Genomic DNA, 16,626 nt, shown 5'->3' with positions numbered 1-16,626 from the left:
TACACAACACTCCCATCATCTGCATCCCTCCAGCCTCCCAGTCCCTCTTTCCATCCCCCAACATCTGCAGCAGCCTGCTCCCTTTGTTTTGCTCAGTGACGTCCCATGGGCTATTTATAGGGATGTATGTTATTGTGTAAGAATTCATGAAAGGCACAAAGAGCCTGAGTGGGCTACCATGTTCCCTGCAATGGCCCCAGGATCCTCTGAGAGGAAAGCTAATGTGGCTCTTGTATGAGTTTAGATGGAATGAGCTATGTGATTATAGACATATTTTTGCTTTGATAGTTGCCTTAATGTCATGTTACCATTTATTCATTTATGTATTCGCACAATACCTGGCATCACATTTTTTAAAGTGTATTTTCCATGGCCCTGTGGAGACAAATTGAGTCACTCCCATGTATCATGTGATTTGCAAACAGGAATTAAAAAGGGTGCAAAGTCTATGTGAATTCTTAAACAATTTTTTTGGACTAATTAAGATAAAACATTTGGTGGCCTTATATCGTATCTTTATATATGCCCTTTATCAGCTTCCCTACCAAAAATAATGAATGACAAAGGCCGGGGATAGAGCAAAGCTTCAGGGCTGCTGAATGTAGGCCACACAGACAAAAAACCCTCAAAAAAGATTTTTAATGCACAGCATATTGCGTTCAAACATTTAAAGCTTTTCACTGGGGAGTCTATAAATGATGCACAAAGGTGACCCACTCAAACTGTAGCTTGTATGAAAGTCGGCCATACCTTAAAACAAATCTCACACACACACACACACACACACAGGCTTCTTTTTAAATGATTTCAGAATCTTTTTATTTGAAATGTCAGTGTTCAAGAGAAAATAAAACAGCAATATAAATATTAGCATAAAAATAAGAGAGTAACACAGGGGTATAGCGTGGGGGCTAAGCATTTGATAAGAAAGATAATACAGCAGGATAGAATAGTATTAATTCAGCAGCGGACGGACATACACATATATAATATTTATAATCATTTGTTCATATGGACAGAAAGAGAATGAGAGGCATTCTTTCACAAATGCACAAGATAAAATCACCGCAAAAGAACATTAAGAGGTTACAGAAGGAGAGAAACATTTCCATGTTTTTTTGTTTTGTTTCTTTACAGGGTGATAAAGGATAGTAGAGAGAGAAATGAACACAAAAATATGCGCAACACATATCACAAGTTAACTAGTCTACGTGTGTCACTTTGTTTACTTATCTAAAGTTATCTTTAATTCATTTATTTACACTGAAGAGTTAGTTGGCTTCCATGGTGCTTAGTTACTACATTGCAACACAAACTGCTGAAGAACATCTCAGATTTTTATTCGTTATTGTATTTTTTTTTAACTGTGGTTTTCTTATTTTTCTTGAAAAACAAAATGCAACACATTCCAGTAGTAAGCCACGCCTTGTGGAGAGGGACTCTTATTTTGAAAATGTTGGACGTGGTCCCTACTGTACAAACAACTGGCTCAAACCATCGACAGGACTTGTGTTTATTTACAGTGGGGAAAGAGCCTCAAGGGAACAGGGAGCGGAGGGCCGAGGGCGAGTGGTAGAGTGGCTGAGGTTTCCCATTGATTTCGATGGAGGAGGGATATTTTTCAAAGGGCTCTCGAGTGGTATCTCCTCACTAACAGGGACAGCTGTGCTTGGCTGTGTTGACCTCTACCTGGGTCAGTGCATTAGAGAAAGTTTAAGGGGATGGGCGGGTCAACAGTGGTTCCTCTGTACATTCAGTGGGTAGAGCCAAGGCTGTTTCCCACCCCCCCTTGGTCGATGTAATGGTGCCACCTCAGCCTCAGTACCCCTCACCCCCACTCTCTCCACTCCCCCTGACCCAGCCTGCAAGCTGCCTCTTTCTCATGCAGTTGTATCGGGCCAAAGGCCTAACAGACAGATGGACGGCAAAGTAAAGACTTCATATCTTATACAAACAATTTCTCTATGCTATTGAATCATCATCTCCCAAAAAGAAAACGTTACTGTTACTGTGTCACATCAAGAAGTTTTCTTCAGCACTTCAGGATAGTGGAGGGGAGGGGGGTAAATATTCTAGCGACTTGCAAAGTGTCTAGAAACTCCTAAGCACTTCAGTTTACCACGTCTAAAGACAGAAGTGATTACTACCCCTACATCATCTCATCTGCAGAATAACAAACAGTGCATTTTCTCTTTGTTTGGCTCTCAACGTGGGGTAGTGAGTGAGGGGAGGACACGAGCTGGGTGTGAGGAGGAAGGGTAGAGGGTGCAGGGCAGCAGGACATGGCTGTGCCCATCTGGAGCTGTTCTACAAGAAGCCAGTTCCCTGCTGCTATACCAGCTGCATGGACAGCATGGCACCATGTCCCGCCACGCCACCTCACCCCCTGCCCCGCCTTCCTCTGGGTGCATGCTCAGGTCATAAAAATATCAGGAGATTAAAACCGTATTTTTTTTGTTTAAACTATCATTACAAAAGTAATTTTCATTTTGTGTCAAGTAAATGCTACATGTGCATTATACTGACCTGCGATTGGAGTGAGGATAACGAGTCAGGCTCTCCTCCTATTTTGCTTTTGCAATGCATAGTTTGCAACTCTAAACTAGTTATATGTGGTTTGAACCTTAAAGAGCATGCAGAAGAGTTTTTAATACCTGTCAAAAAAGCAGCCTTATATCCACAGGACTTATGCTTTAAGACCCTGCAAGGCTGAGCCTTATATAGAAGTCTAATGGATGGCAACTAGCGTAACTCTACAATAGCCGACTTTCCGCCTCGGGGAAAGAGCACAATAAATCCAACATGAAAGACATTAACATTTCATCTCTGATTACATCACTGCGTATAGCCTTGTCATGCCAACAAGGTTCCTTACACTGAATCTCTTTGTCTAAGTTCATTTTATTTTTGCCAAAAAACCCAAAAGGAAAACATAACCCCCCATACCCTTGCCAAAATTATCTACCAACAAAGATTACGTGAGAAATACTCAACCATTAGCACAGCACAGGTTATCAAACACAAGCCTTCAAGCACATTCAGATTCTTCAAGACACTCTTTCAAACAACCTTCAACATCATCATCATCTGTGTGGTCACACAAGTGATTTGCTGTCATTAATATAGACCGGGGGGCTAACATGAGTGACAGCAGAGCAGTAAAGATACCTAATGGGGAGGGTGTGGGGGGGTCAAATTTTCGCATCAGATCATTCCTTTCACCTACTCTCCGTCCAACTCTTTATTTCTTCTCCTTCTTGGTGGACTTCTTCTTGGAGGCAGGGGTCTGGGCGGCCTTGGGGGGCTCTTGTTGGCCCTGGGACGGGGGCAGGGCCTGCTGGGCTGCCTGCTGGGCGGTGGCCTGCTGCTGCTGCTGCTGCTGCTGCTGCTGCTGCTGCTGCTGTTGCTGCTGTAGCTGTAGCTGCTGCTGCATCAGCTGCTGCTGGGGGTTGGAGGTGAGGGTGGCCGTGCTGCCGGGGATGTAGACGTTCTGCCGGTAGTCGGGCACATGCTGCAGGGTGAACTGGGGGCTGTAGCGGGTGCTCAGTCCCATGGTGCCGGGCCCAAGGGTGCCGGTAGCCTCGCTCACTTCTGGGGGAAAGAGGGAGAGAGTGGGGGGTGAGGAGGGAGAGGGAGGAGGAGGAGGAGGGAGAGGAGATAGGGATGAAACTTGTTAGACAACGAGAATGTGAAGGTTTTAGTGCGACAGTCAGTGTTATATCGAAGCAATGGAATGAAAATAGGTAATAGAATAGAAATAGTTCAAATCAATGAGATTTAAAGCTTCTACAAGAGTTAAAGCTATAGTGCGTAACTTCTGTCGCCCCCCCCCAATGAGGAATCGTAAATAACTACAACGACACTGTCTCCGCATCTAAATGAGGTAAGCCTTTTGGTGGTCGCGAAAGGATTGTATACCTTCTGCTGTACGTCCAGCTTTTTTTGAACAGTAGAATCAACAATTGAAACAAATGGTGGCAGCTTGTTGATCTCCTGTGCCAGTGTCGGTGCGGCGGAGCGACACTAGTTTGTAAACGCTGCCATACTGAGAAATATGGACAGTTTTGTGGAGCTTATTAGCTTCATCAACTTTGGGTCAACTCATTTGGCTATGGCTTGAATGTAACCGACATTCATTCGTATGAACATTTTACGCACTATAGCTTTAATAGATATTTCATTTAAACAAGCTAATGTCTAGGCAAAACATGAGGTTACAGTGAGCTAAACTAAAAACCGAGGGCATGAGTAGAAAAAGAATGAACAAAAGAGGCAGACGAGGTGTTACAAAATGCTTGATTGTTTGCAGATGTTCTTTCTTTTTGTTTTTTTTCTAAGGAATGAGGAAACTTGCAGCCCAGCATACCCCTCTGTGTTTCTGGTTTTCTATCACGCCTGCCCTAAGAGAGAGTGTGTGTGTGTGTGTGTGTGTGTGTGTGTGTGTGTGTGTGTGTGTGTGTGTGTGTGTGTGTGTGCGCGCGCATGACGTAGCTGCTCAGCTCATAATTCTCCCACAGCCCCTGCATTGCAGAGCTAGAGACACAAACGCTCCCTCCCCCATCCTTTAGTTCCTCACAGCCTATATAAACACACATATGCACAGGGAACAATGTCATGCTAACTACACTGGCTTCCAAACAGCCTAAGCCGTAACTTAAAACCCTACAGTATTTATTTCTGCTCTCACACAGTGCTTTTTTTCATTAACTGCTCCTGCTTTGTGCTTATCAACACAGTGTCATTAAGCGTAGAGGAGAGACGACCTTCAGTATTTATCACATGTGCTGTGTTTGTTCTGTCCTTCCTGATGGCACTAACTGTTCATTCCGTCTAACTTTGTGCTGACATGCAGTTTGCACTATGCCGAAGACAGAGCCTTTTCCTCTCTCTGTGTCTATGTTCACCCCAATGGAAAAATTTCACACCACGTCCGGCGCAGTGGCCAAGAGGGGGGAGTGTGTGTCTGTGTGTCTGTGTGTGTGTGTGTGTGTGTGTGTGTGTGTGTGTGTGTGTGTGTGTGTGTGTGTGTGTGTGTGTGTGTGTGTGTGTGTGTGTGTGTGTAGAAGCAATGAGATGGGATGTGTCAATGGTTAAAATAACAGTGGAAACAATGACTTGAGCCTGTTTGGCAATAAATCCAAATGAGTCCCTCATTGTCATTTCTGTGTATAGTCAGTGTTGCTGTTTGAGGCTGTTTTTGAGGCCAATTTTAAATGTATTAGTTAAGGTTTCTACAGAAACAACTCTGAGCTTATTTACTGTGCTGAAAATGCAGTCACTGCAGCAACAGATCAGTAAGACAGTAGAAATGGTGTGGACTATATGGGCTGGGCATATTTGGTTGTGTGTACACACCTTGAGGTTATATATTACGTAACTTGTCATGTAGCTCAATAGCCTTCCGCTTGTGATCAAACACTGTGTATGTGATCAGTGTGTACAGTGGAAACATGCACCTTTGTCATGTTATTGAATTCAACACATCAACTGCAGGTAGTTCCATTCACTGTCTGAATATCATCTAAAGCTTCCATCTAGATATTTATTGGCACAAGCCCTGCATGGAAACATCAATGTGGGCACAGAGAGCTTTATCAATGAGTCAATCTGGCTTGTTGGCCTACAGCCAAACAGGGACCTGAATAAACTACCCCTTCCCACACATCCATACCAAGCTTATGGAGAGACCGAAATGGGTTTGGAGAAGAGAAGTTAAATGGTTAGAAGGAAGGAAGAGCCTGAGGAGGTATAAGTCTCACCGTTAGCTGCGGCCATCAGGGCCTGGAGCTGCTCAGCTTCAGATGGTGGCTGGGGCCAGGGGCCAGTTCCCATGGCAACCTCAGGTCCTCCGGTGGCCCTGTTAGCAAAAAAAGGAAAGGACAACTGTAAATAACTGGTGGTTCATCCTGTCCAGTGTGTGTGTGTGTGTGTGTGTGTGTGTGTGTGTGTGTGTGTGTGTTCAGCTCACTGCTTTGACAGTTGGTGGTTTATGATGTAAAGGCAAAGCAGCTGACAAGTACACACAGCTAGAGGAGAACTCAGCAAGGATAACAATGAAGATGTATAGTTTACAAAACAGGGTGTGTCTCAAACAAACGCACACTCCTAAACACACTCTTGTTTAGTCATGTACAAAATGTGTCTGCACACAGACACACAGTAGCAAGCGTGTTTTTGCGCATTCACACACAGTAAACACTGTACAACATTCCCACTCTCTCCGGTATGGCCTTGAGCACTGCGCCGTATAACCTAATTAAATATTTAATGATCCCACCTCTAAAGGAAATAGCTGTCTGCATAGTCACACACGCAGCGCCCAGCGAGCACTGAACATTTCCATCTGGGCAAACGTCACCTTCAAAGGCTTGTTTATTTTTATGTCTTCAATTTGCATGTGGGGGCAACAGAGGAGAAAGCGGAACTGTGACCTATCATACTCACCTATAAATTCTCACTCGCACACTAGTGGGACATACTTGCACAAGCACTACAACTGCCATCTAGGCCACAAAGCATTACTCTTGGTTCTGCCAATGTGCACTAACTGCTAATAAATCTCCATTGACATCAAAACTGCAGCATCTTATCTTAAAGCTACTTTGTCTGAAAAAAAATTAATAACGCCACTTCACTTCATTAGAAGCCTAGCAGAAGTCACAATATGTATTGTTTGTAGGGTGAGACATTGGTTATATGACTGTTATGTATATAAATTGTGTGTTAAATACTTGGGCTACACAGAGAAAGCCTCTCTTATCTATTCAAACCCAACTAAAGAAAACTCTTGGGCTAATTGGTCTGCTTCAGGGACCCAAGAGAAAGTAAAGGACACAACAGGGGAAAAAGGGAAAAAAGGAGAGGAAATTCTAACATAAAAAAGGGGATTTGTTTAAGAGCAGGTTGCCAAATCTCACTGCCAAAACTCTGAAGTGGTTTTCAGTTCAATGCCAGAGAGAGACTGAGAGAGAGAAACATGTACGTCCTGTGCCAGGACAAGCCAATGAGAAACAGGCTAGGTAACAGCACAGTCAGTAAGGCAGGGCAGCCATTTTGTGCTTCTTCACCATCACTTAAGATAAAAAAGGAATGCTTCATTTGCTCTAAATTAGCGTCTCTCTCAACTTCTCATATCCTGTGGTTGTGTTAAGCGCTTCCTGTGGTCAGAATTATCACTTCCTGTGGGCAGGATTATCACTGTCTGTGGTCAAAATTGTGAAATGTGGTCCAGAGGGATGTCCTGGGTTGGCCAGACTATCGGGGCTATCATGTTTCCTCTGTTTTAACTCGCTGGCTATTGTTGTTGTTTTGCAGGGAACCTTCTAGACTTTAACTCGTAGATTTAATTTTAGACCATTCAGCCCGTCACATGCTGACATCTGTCTGATCTGCACATTAACCTCAAGAGTACAACGTTTACTTTAAAGCTCTAACAGGCAGTTATGAGGAAATCCATCCTCAAAGATGGGATAGCTGTCTGCGTCGACCCTTTGTTATAGTCAAGGAAAAAAGCCACATGTGGTGATGTTGAGCTACAACCATCACAGACATATATCAAAGGCAACACTGTATGGTAAGCCAGTCCTCCAGAAGGAGAGAAAGTGAGAGCTCTCAGACTATAATGACTATATGTATAGCACACAAAACCAGGCAGAACAAATCTACAAAACACTGCACGCAAACTCAAACGTGTCACAGTCCTTTCTACGCCACAGCAGGCATTGTGGCCTAAATGCACATCGATCAACAAAACCCCATCAAACCTTTAGGGAGACTAACAGAAGCTATGGGTTAGGTACAGTACATCTACACACAGCACAGCACAGCACTCTACTGCGGTGCACAACCTAATAGTTCACACCACTCTTTGCCCTTATCAGCTGATTTGTGATCAGGTCCCTCTTCCACCTCAACAGACTTCGACTTGACAGAGTTGAACACGGACCAGCTGCTAAGGACAGAAAGTGACCACACAGGATCTACGTCTACATTAGTACCTTGTCCCACTCTTCGGCGTCCATCGTATGTGTGTACCGTATGGCATGTGGGGACTAAAAACACAACAAGTTATACACTCTGAAAGAAATATTGTGTATTTGACTGAATGTGCAGTTTGTGAAAGAAAAAGGAAAATGCTGAGATATTGTGCTGTTGATCTCAGCGGAAAATATGTTGAGTCTGTCGTATCCATTTAAAATACCATCGATGGGAAATACGTTCCTTTTTTCCCCTACCAATAACTTGAATTATCTACAATGTATCCATAATCCCAGTAGTATTATAATGACATTAGTGTGTCGAACGTGTTCCTGACTTGACTCAACAGAGCTTGCTGTTCCATGGTATATTTCAGGGAGAAGCCTTGACTCAATCGTTGTCATGAAAACGGTTACTGCACACACTCCATTTTAACTCACAAAATATCGGCAAATAACATAAATCATAAACCACACACACACACACACTGATGAAAAAACAAGTGAAACAGAGAAACACAGTTCCTCTGTTGTCATTTAACAGATGAGTCACTAGTGTTGAAAGTTTATTTTAAGTAAACACTCAGTTTGACCTCTCAGATAGCTGAAAAATGAAGAGAGAGCAAGAGGGATAAACACACTGTCCCATCCCCCCACTAGCTCTTGTCACCATCCCTCATCAGTAGTGCTGAGCACAGGCTCAGAGAGCGCAGAGAGGAGAGGAACAGGAGGGGGAGGGGGAGTGGAAGCTGCGGCAGCCATTTTATAAAGCAGCCTGGAAACAGGCAGAGATGCTCATTCAGGAGTGACTGTCAAGAATCTCAACTCACTGAGCAGATTCATGCAATGAAATGCAACCATGAAGTACATCCTCACGACAATGTTATTCAAAGTCTGATTCAGATGATTGCATTGTGACTGTACTGTACAATCAGCTACCTGCAGGCAGCGAGTTCTTATGGTTGCAGCACCACTACCATCCCCCTCTTTTTGTATACCCCATCATTCATCACTCCCTCTGTCTTTACGATAAGCTGGCCTTGTGCAGCACAATCACGTGTCCTTGACATTACTGGGCATTTTATCATTGTGTGTGTATGTGTATGTGTGTGTGTGCGTGTCAGTTTACTCACCCGCTAGGTCCGGGTCTAGGTCCCTGTGTGAAGCGCCAGTCATTGTTTGGGGGCTTTTGCTGCGAAGAGAAAAGAGGATGCAAACATAAATTGGATGTTTCAATGCAACAACAGACGTTTCTGAGGTGTGAACTTGTGGTTCAAATGATGTTGATTTGTTGCTGTCACATCTGTGTGTGATGGTGTATTGTGTGTGTGTCCATTTGATTTAGAAACCCATCCATGTTGTTCTACAAACTGTGAAGCATTAAATGGTGAATAAGAGCACACACACATACTCTACACACACACAAGCACACGCACACGCACACACACACAGGGACTATGATCACATAACTGAGAAGTCAGCAATAAACACCAAGTGAGTACTACATTGCTCTTACAAACATATTGTAATGGATGAAGAGGGCAGTGAAAGTCCTTGGAGGATAGTGCTGTTGTTATTTTGATAAAAATCTAGAGATAAAGCTTTGATGGTAGTTGGGATGTGATAAAAGCCTACATTTCTCTGCTACTCTCTATTAATGTCTTCAAGCCCATTGCACTCTTTCCCATCTCTACTTCACTGGCCATGCCACCATGTCTTTTCCATCTCTCTAGCTCTCTCTCTCTCTCTCAGGCTCTCTTGTTGTTCAGTGATGCGGTGAATAGACCCTTGGCTCAGCTCCAGATTGTGCCGCCCCATTGACACAAGAGCTCCCCAGAGAGAGAGGCCAGCAGGATGATGTGCTGCATTATTAAAAGAGCTGTTCCATCCAAAGGAATGATGAAAAGAACAAGAGAGCAGGAGAGAAAAAAATACCGACACAAAAAGAGTATTGGAGGATAAACTGGTGACTATCATGACTGCAGCATGTACTATGATAAACAAGGAACTAACGCACTAGTGACTTTACACAAGTGACATTAAGTATGGTGTTCAGTATCCATACAATGCCAGAGCTCACAAGTTATAACAACATAAGAGCAAAGCAGAGCTTGGTCAATGTTAATCTAAAAATTGAATCAGAGACCTGTATATGTGTGTGGGCACGCAAATCTATCTGAGTTATGGTAGGGAGAGAAAAAGGATCGAGACTGAGTGGAGGAAACATCTACACAGAGAGGCCCAGCATTCCAGCTCCGTGACTCGTTCTCACCACACAAACACTCACAGACACTCGCCCGTCATTTCCAAGGCTGGATCCCACTGCAGGCATGTGGAATAAAGGCTAACAGGAATATTTGGCCTCACTGCTATCTTAAGGTGAAGACCTCATGTACTGTTTTCCATATGCTTCACTATGGGCAGCACATAAACATAAACATCACAAGCAGACAGGAAATGTCCATCAGAATAGAACTCTCCTCTGCTCAATGACTATGTCCAACTAAGAGACTTTCACTCAACCGAACCACACACTGTTAAGAGTTGCTGTGTTATATGACGTGGTTTACACAACAACAGTTGCCAGGGAAAACAATTTAAATGAATATGTTCAAAATGCTAAAGACTTTTCCAGGGTGTAAGCTAAATGTAGAGGCAGGAGCCAGAGAGAGAAGGTCAAAACGACTACTGAGGGAGACCAGGCCAATGGAGAGAGATGAAGGGATTACAGTTCTGTGGGCCTGAAATCTCATCCAAAAGGACAGACTTTCATGAGAGTCAGGAAGCTTTAAACACTGTCAGCCTGCTTGGCTTACATCTTTCAGTCAAACCAAAGAGCTTTGAAGGCTCCCCAGGTGAATTACAACCAGACTCAGTTGTAGTACTATCATCTCAAGAGATGGATATTAATATTGTGAGCACTGGATTCCACAAGAGGAATAAACTGGACTGATCAGCACATTGACACACCTGGATTTCATCCAGCATGTCTTGAGCATGTGAATGTCAACTTCACTAAAACATCTGGTTTACTGGTTAACCACCATAACGATACACAAATGTTTATCCAGGTTCACAAAAGAAAAATCAATGCAATCCCGTCCCTTTCTCTCTGTCTGACAGAGGTGGGGAAAAAACATCGCAGGCGCAAACACATCCAGCTCCATCTGGTGCTCTTTGTGGAAGATTCAGTTTCCTAACACGCACGCACATTGTAATGGTGGTGTTAAAAGAACAGTGGCTGGACTGCACCTGCTGCTCTGTCTGAAAAGAGGAAGTCGTGTCTGATAACCTTCAGCATACACACACATGCACACCACACAACCCTCCAGTACACAGGCACACATTCACTCCCTCATCTGAGCCCGAAGTTACATTGTTCTGTATTGCTGAACAACATTTAAGCCAAAAGAAATATGAAAATGTATAGAAAGGGATGTGGAACCACTAAAATGCTGATTCAATTATACTATTAGGGGAAAATTGAGCACTGAGACAAAGCACAATGGGTGGTGATTGATCTTAATATTCATCTCCCTGAAACAGAGATCGCGACTCAACTGACAAATTTATTTTCTGAATCACATGATCTAGTTTGTCACATGTGCAGCTCTACCATCCATAAAAAAAACATATTTACGAAACAACGGGCCTTACTATGTGCACGAGCCAACACTACTAAACTAGCACATGGTCATAGGAATACTCATATCCTGCTTAACATCTAAAGAGAGGGGAATAATTGCAAAGACATGGGCAAGCCAAGACGTGTTAACAGGCGACTTATAATGTGAGTCAAACTTGTGGCATCAGGATTACATGGCATGTAAGACCACTGATCCAGAAAGATCCCCTGATCGTGGATATATTCCTCTTTTAAAAGCAAAGATGTTGCATGTTGCTGGCCAATTGGAAACAAACAAAACTTTTAATTCACAACGTTTTAATTTATTTACGAATGTTTCAGGGGAGAAAACCTTCGATATTAATTATTTTCCCCAAACCTTTCAGGGCTGGCACACTGTTAAATTGAGTGTGTCAAAACAAAACACTGCAAATGGTTTGATGATACAAAGAAAGGCAGAGGGAAGTGACTGACAATCAGGCACTAAAGCCCCTGCTAAAGTTACACAATACTAAAGGGCCCCTTGTGCCTAATGCTTTGTACACGCAATCTCACAGGCAAACATATAAACACCCATAGTGATTGCTGCTGCTTTAAAGCATTTATAGCCTGTGCCGTCTGTTGCAGTGGTACACGTGCGTAAAGCCACCCTTCCTTTCCCTCTATCTATCCCTTTTCCTCTGTTGTCCCCATTGCACACGTGTCACTAGAGCAGGGAGACAGATGGCACCCTGCTGACCTCAGGGATAACCTAACTCCACACAGAGAGAGTAATTCCAACTCACGAGAAACCGGAGAATCGTTCTGATTCTAGACATACAAAGAGGTAAATATCCTGTCTTATGGAGGAAGAAATAAATTGTCAAAACCCAATTCAATCATCAACTCTACATTACACATGATATGACCTACAAAAGAGTGGATAGAGTGAGAGAGAATGAGGAAAAACTCCCTTTCTTAATTTGAATTCCTCTAAAATGAATCATGGTGGTGAGGGCACCATGCTTACTTTGCAACAACACACTAAATGGGCTTGTCTGTGTGTAATACATGTTATTATTATCTGGTTGGCTTCCCTTCATATCCCACTTTGAAGAAATTGAGAGAAGTGGCATTCATGACCACGGATCTAAAAATGGAAATATGAAATGTCTCTACAGAACTCAAACCGCGAGGAACAGCCTCACTGGTGTGTTGCAGAGGCCTGGAACCAATCATCAAAGGTTCAGAGGACAACAGGAAGTCTGGGGTCAGGCCACTGACCTCATGAATTCCTGTTTTTCAGCTACTGCTTTATACTTTGACTGTTTTCTCCCACCCCTCTTGCCCATTTCCCTCTCCCTCAGCCCCCATCTCCCCCTCTGTCATCCTGTTCTTCTCTGTCTATACCAGCCATTGCTCAGGGCCAACACTGCAGGATGTATTTCCATCTGGTTGTCTCCTCCTCTCCATCTGTTGGGAACACTTATGCTTCCCTCTTTCCTCTACCTTTGCCATGTATTGAGATATCTTCAGCTACATTCTCTCTGCCTGACCTTTTCTTTATATGTATCTTTTTAATCCATAAAGAACAGTTCTTCTCTACCAGATACTGGAATCTAGAGATTGTAACCACATTCCCTAGGCTTAGTTAAGATCAAATATAAAGCCAAACCTGTGTCACAAGACAACAAACCTCTCAGAGCTTCTCTGCAGAACTGAGGGCATCTAGGCTAGCACTCTATTGTCAATTATCAAAGCATCAAAACAATGTTTTTCACCCATTCATTTTGTATGTCATACACCTGTATTGGTCGTATCCTACCATGGCATATCCCACCAATGCCATGCTTGCTTTCCCACTTAATCCCTCACCTCACTGGCTGAGTTCATAAGGTGCTTCCTGCTGAGTGTCATGTTGAGAGTGTTGTTGTGACTCAGCATGGGTGTCTTCATAAATACAAAGTCACTCCGACTGGAAAGGGTGGAGTAGCAGGGCCTGTAGGTCCGTGTGTTAGGGTCTTGTGAACCTCCCACCACCTCCATGTAGCGTATGGGTCCATCAGTGTTGAGCTGCAGGTGCATGTCCTTGCTGGGCCTCTGATGGTAGCGAGTGGACCTGTTGCGACCGTAGCAGCAGCAGTCTGATTCTCCAAGCACTGGGTCACGGTGCCTTAGGCAGCGTACCATGAGGACAACAAAGGTGATGAAAGACACCGACGATACGCAAGCTAGAGAGATGATGAGGTACATGGTGATGTCTGACATCCCAGTGCGGTGGAAGAAAGGTGTGTGGCGTGGCCTTGCCGGAGCGTCGTTGGCCACTGCCTTCTCATCCACGGTTACTGTAACGTTTACAGAACTGGACATTGGCGGCTCACCATTGTCCTGAATGGTGATCATAATGTCATAAGTCGAGCCTACTTCCTCCTCTGCCCACTTGCGGGCTGTGCGGAGCTCACCGTTATGTGCCCCAATGCGGAACATGCCAGCATTCGGTCCAGGGGCGATGGAGTAAAACAACCATGCATTGTGCCCACTGTCTGCATCCACCCCTACAAGTTTACTTAAGAAGTGGCCTGGGCCGGCAGACGGGGGCACAGTGAGCTGTAATTGTTTGTCTTTTGAGTGGGCCGGGTGCACAATGACTGGTGTATTGTCATTCACATCCACCACAAACACATGCACAGTGACGTTGGCTGTCCGTTGGGGCACACCGGCATCCCGGGCCTGCACCTCAAAACGGAAAGCATTGAGCTGTTCATGATCCAGCGAGCGCATGCTGTAGATGTGGCCACTCTCTGGGTTAATGTAGAAATAAGAAGCAATGGGTGAGCCCTGGACCATGCTGGGGAGGATGGAGTAGGAGATGCGAGCATTGTCACCAAGGTCTGGATCAGTGGCTGAAACGGCAGCGATGGGGGCACTGAGAGCATTGTTCTCTGGGATGTCCACAGAGTATGAAGGCTGAGAGAAGGTGGGGGCATTGTCATTTACATCAGAGAGCTTGACCACAAAGGTGGTCTGTGATGAAAGGGGAGGGGAACCAGAGTCAGTGGCCTTTATGACCACTGTGTACTCTGGGACAGTCTCACGGTCCAGGTTTCCAGCAGTGATGAGGCTGTAATGCATGCCAAAAGCTGAATTAAGTTTAAATGGCAACCCTGGTTGGACAGTTAATGTAACCACCCCATTCAGGGAAGAGTCCAGGTCGCGTGCACTTATGAGCGCTATTACAGTATCTGGTGCCGAGTCCTCTCTGATAGGACTGGTCAGTGACGTCAGCGTCACCTCTGGTGCGTTGTCATTCACATCGATGATTTCCACGATGACGTTACAGGAGCCCTCCATGGCAGGAGAGCCATCATCTCTGGCCTGCACTGTGATGTGGTATACAGAACCTTTCTCATAATCCACATCACCCTTCACGCGGATCTCCCCGCTTTTAGAATCCACGCCGAAAAGGCTCTGAACTCGTTCCGGTGTGTATTTACTAAACAGGAAAGATATTTCTCCGTTGTTACCCGAATCCACGTCAGTCGCGTTCAACTGCGTTACTAAAGTGCCCCGTGCAACATTTTCTAATAGACTAACTTTCCTAACAGGCTCGTCAAAGACGGGCGCATTGTCATTTACATCCAGAATTTTAATGAGCAAAAGTGTTGAGCCAGATTTCTCCGGCTGACCTCCATCTACAGCTGTGAGCAACAGGCGAAACGAGGCCTGCGTCTCTCTGTCCAAAGGTTTGTCCACCAGTAGCTCTGGAAACTTGCTGCCGTCACTTTTAGTCTCCACGTTCAAAGTAAAGAAGTCATTTGCTGCGAGGTGGTAAGTGCGTAACGAGTTGGTCCCCACGTCCGGATCGTGTGCGCTCTCCAAACGGAACCTTGTGCCCGACGCGGCCGCCTCTGATATCTCCAGGGAAATGCTGCTGGTGGAAAACTGCGGCGCATTGTCATTCACGTCCAGAATCACCACTACAACACGGTGAATTTCTAAAGGAGTCTCCAGAAGTATTTGAAGGTGTAGTGAACAAGCTGAACTTAATTCACATAGTTGCTCCCTGTCAATTGTTTGTTTAATAACTAAATCGCCGGTCTCCTGCTTTACCTCAAAATACTCCGTTGATGATTCCGAGACCACCCGCAACCTCCTCTGTACAATCCGCTGAGCAGTGAGACTCAAATCTTTTGCGATATTCCCAACGACAGAGCCAGGGTTCAGCTCCTCCGATACAGAATAGCTGAGCTGAGCGGACGCACAGGAGAGAAAAGCGAGATAAAAGCAGAGCCTCCACAGCCTCCCTCCTCCGGAGCGCTTTCTCTGTCTGGAGTCCATTGTGCTGCGCTCCGAGGATCGCAGAACGAAAGTTTTCAACTTCTTCTTTCACCGTAACGTATCCATAGTAATGTTAACACGAGGCTGCCAGGCTTGACGGTAAACATTTCCGTTTTAAAAATAGAGCAATGGGAAGTTTCGATGTGATCATGTCGGCCGTATTTTTGAGAGAAAACGAGGGACGAAAATCAAAGTATTTTCTGCCCCCAGTGAAACTCTCTGCTCTGTGTCCTCCGCCTCACTCCCCTCGTGGGCGGGGAGAGACCACAGAGGCCTTCCCTCTCATTGGAAGACTGGGCTGGACCAGCTCTGTCACACAACTCACACACACAGACTGAAAACTTTTCAGTGACTCCACTTCCACTGAGAGGCAAGTATCAACGTATTGATAGATCAGACAAAGAACGCCTAATGACAGCAGAGTGAATATCAAACGATAGAGGGGGAAAAAATGCAGCTTTTCATGATTCAAGTCAAATGGAGGATGAATGCTATCTTATTGTTAAACCATTGGAAAACTCAGTCACGTGCTCTCAGCGAAAACTTTGCTTGTCAAAACATAGCCGGTTATCAAGCAGCTGTTATTTGCAGCAATGCTATTTGTATCCGCCGGGGGGCATGGTTTTCAAACTGGTTTTTCCCCCTACACTAAAACTATATACAAAGACAGTTTATATGGGGATTCTTTAAAAAGTTAAGATAAACGTA

The 16,626-nt window shown here is 44.6% G+C and overlaps 1 protein-coding gene across 11 annotated transcripts in view; it reads right to left on the bottom strand.

Moving 5' to 3' along the window:
- Positions 1 to 800: 800 nt before the first annotated feature.
- Positions 801 to 16,626, bottom strand: part of LOC307256488 (protocadherin gamma-C5-like) — a gene marked incomplete at its 5' end in the record, with an annotated part of 206,099 nt that continues 190,273 nt past the window's right edge. For 6 of the 11 annotated variants that reach the window (XM_080035453.1, XM_080035461.1, XM_080035458.1 and 3 more), the window contains 3 exons: positions 801 to 3,591; positions 5,760 to 5,857; positions 9,110 to 9,168. In XM_080035453.1, the coding sequence (XP_079891579.1) occupies positions 3,242 to 3,591; positions 5,760 to 5,857; positions 9,110 to 9,168 (507 nt within the window). In that variant the 3' untranslated portion in view covers positions 801 to 3,241. Of the gene's footprint in view, positions 3,592 to 5,759; positions 5,894 to 7,997; positions 8,052 to 9,109; positions 9,169 to 13,455; positions 16,148 to 16,626 lie in introns of those variants that run through there. The other 5 variants (XM_080035455.1, XM_080035451.1, XM_080035454.1 and 2 more) reach the window with 5 other exon arrangements.

Source organism: Ammodytes marinus, assembly GCF_949987685.1.
Source record: "Ammodytes marinus genome assembly, chromosome: 10".
NCBI lineage: Eukaryota > Metazoa > Chordata > Actinopteri > Uranoscopiformes > Ammodytidae > Ammodytes > Ammodytes marinus.
This window is presented reverse-complemented; position numbering and strand designations above follow the sequence as displayed.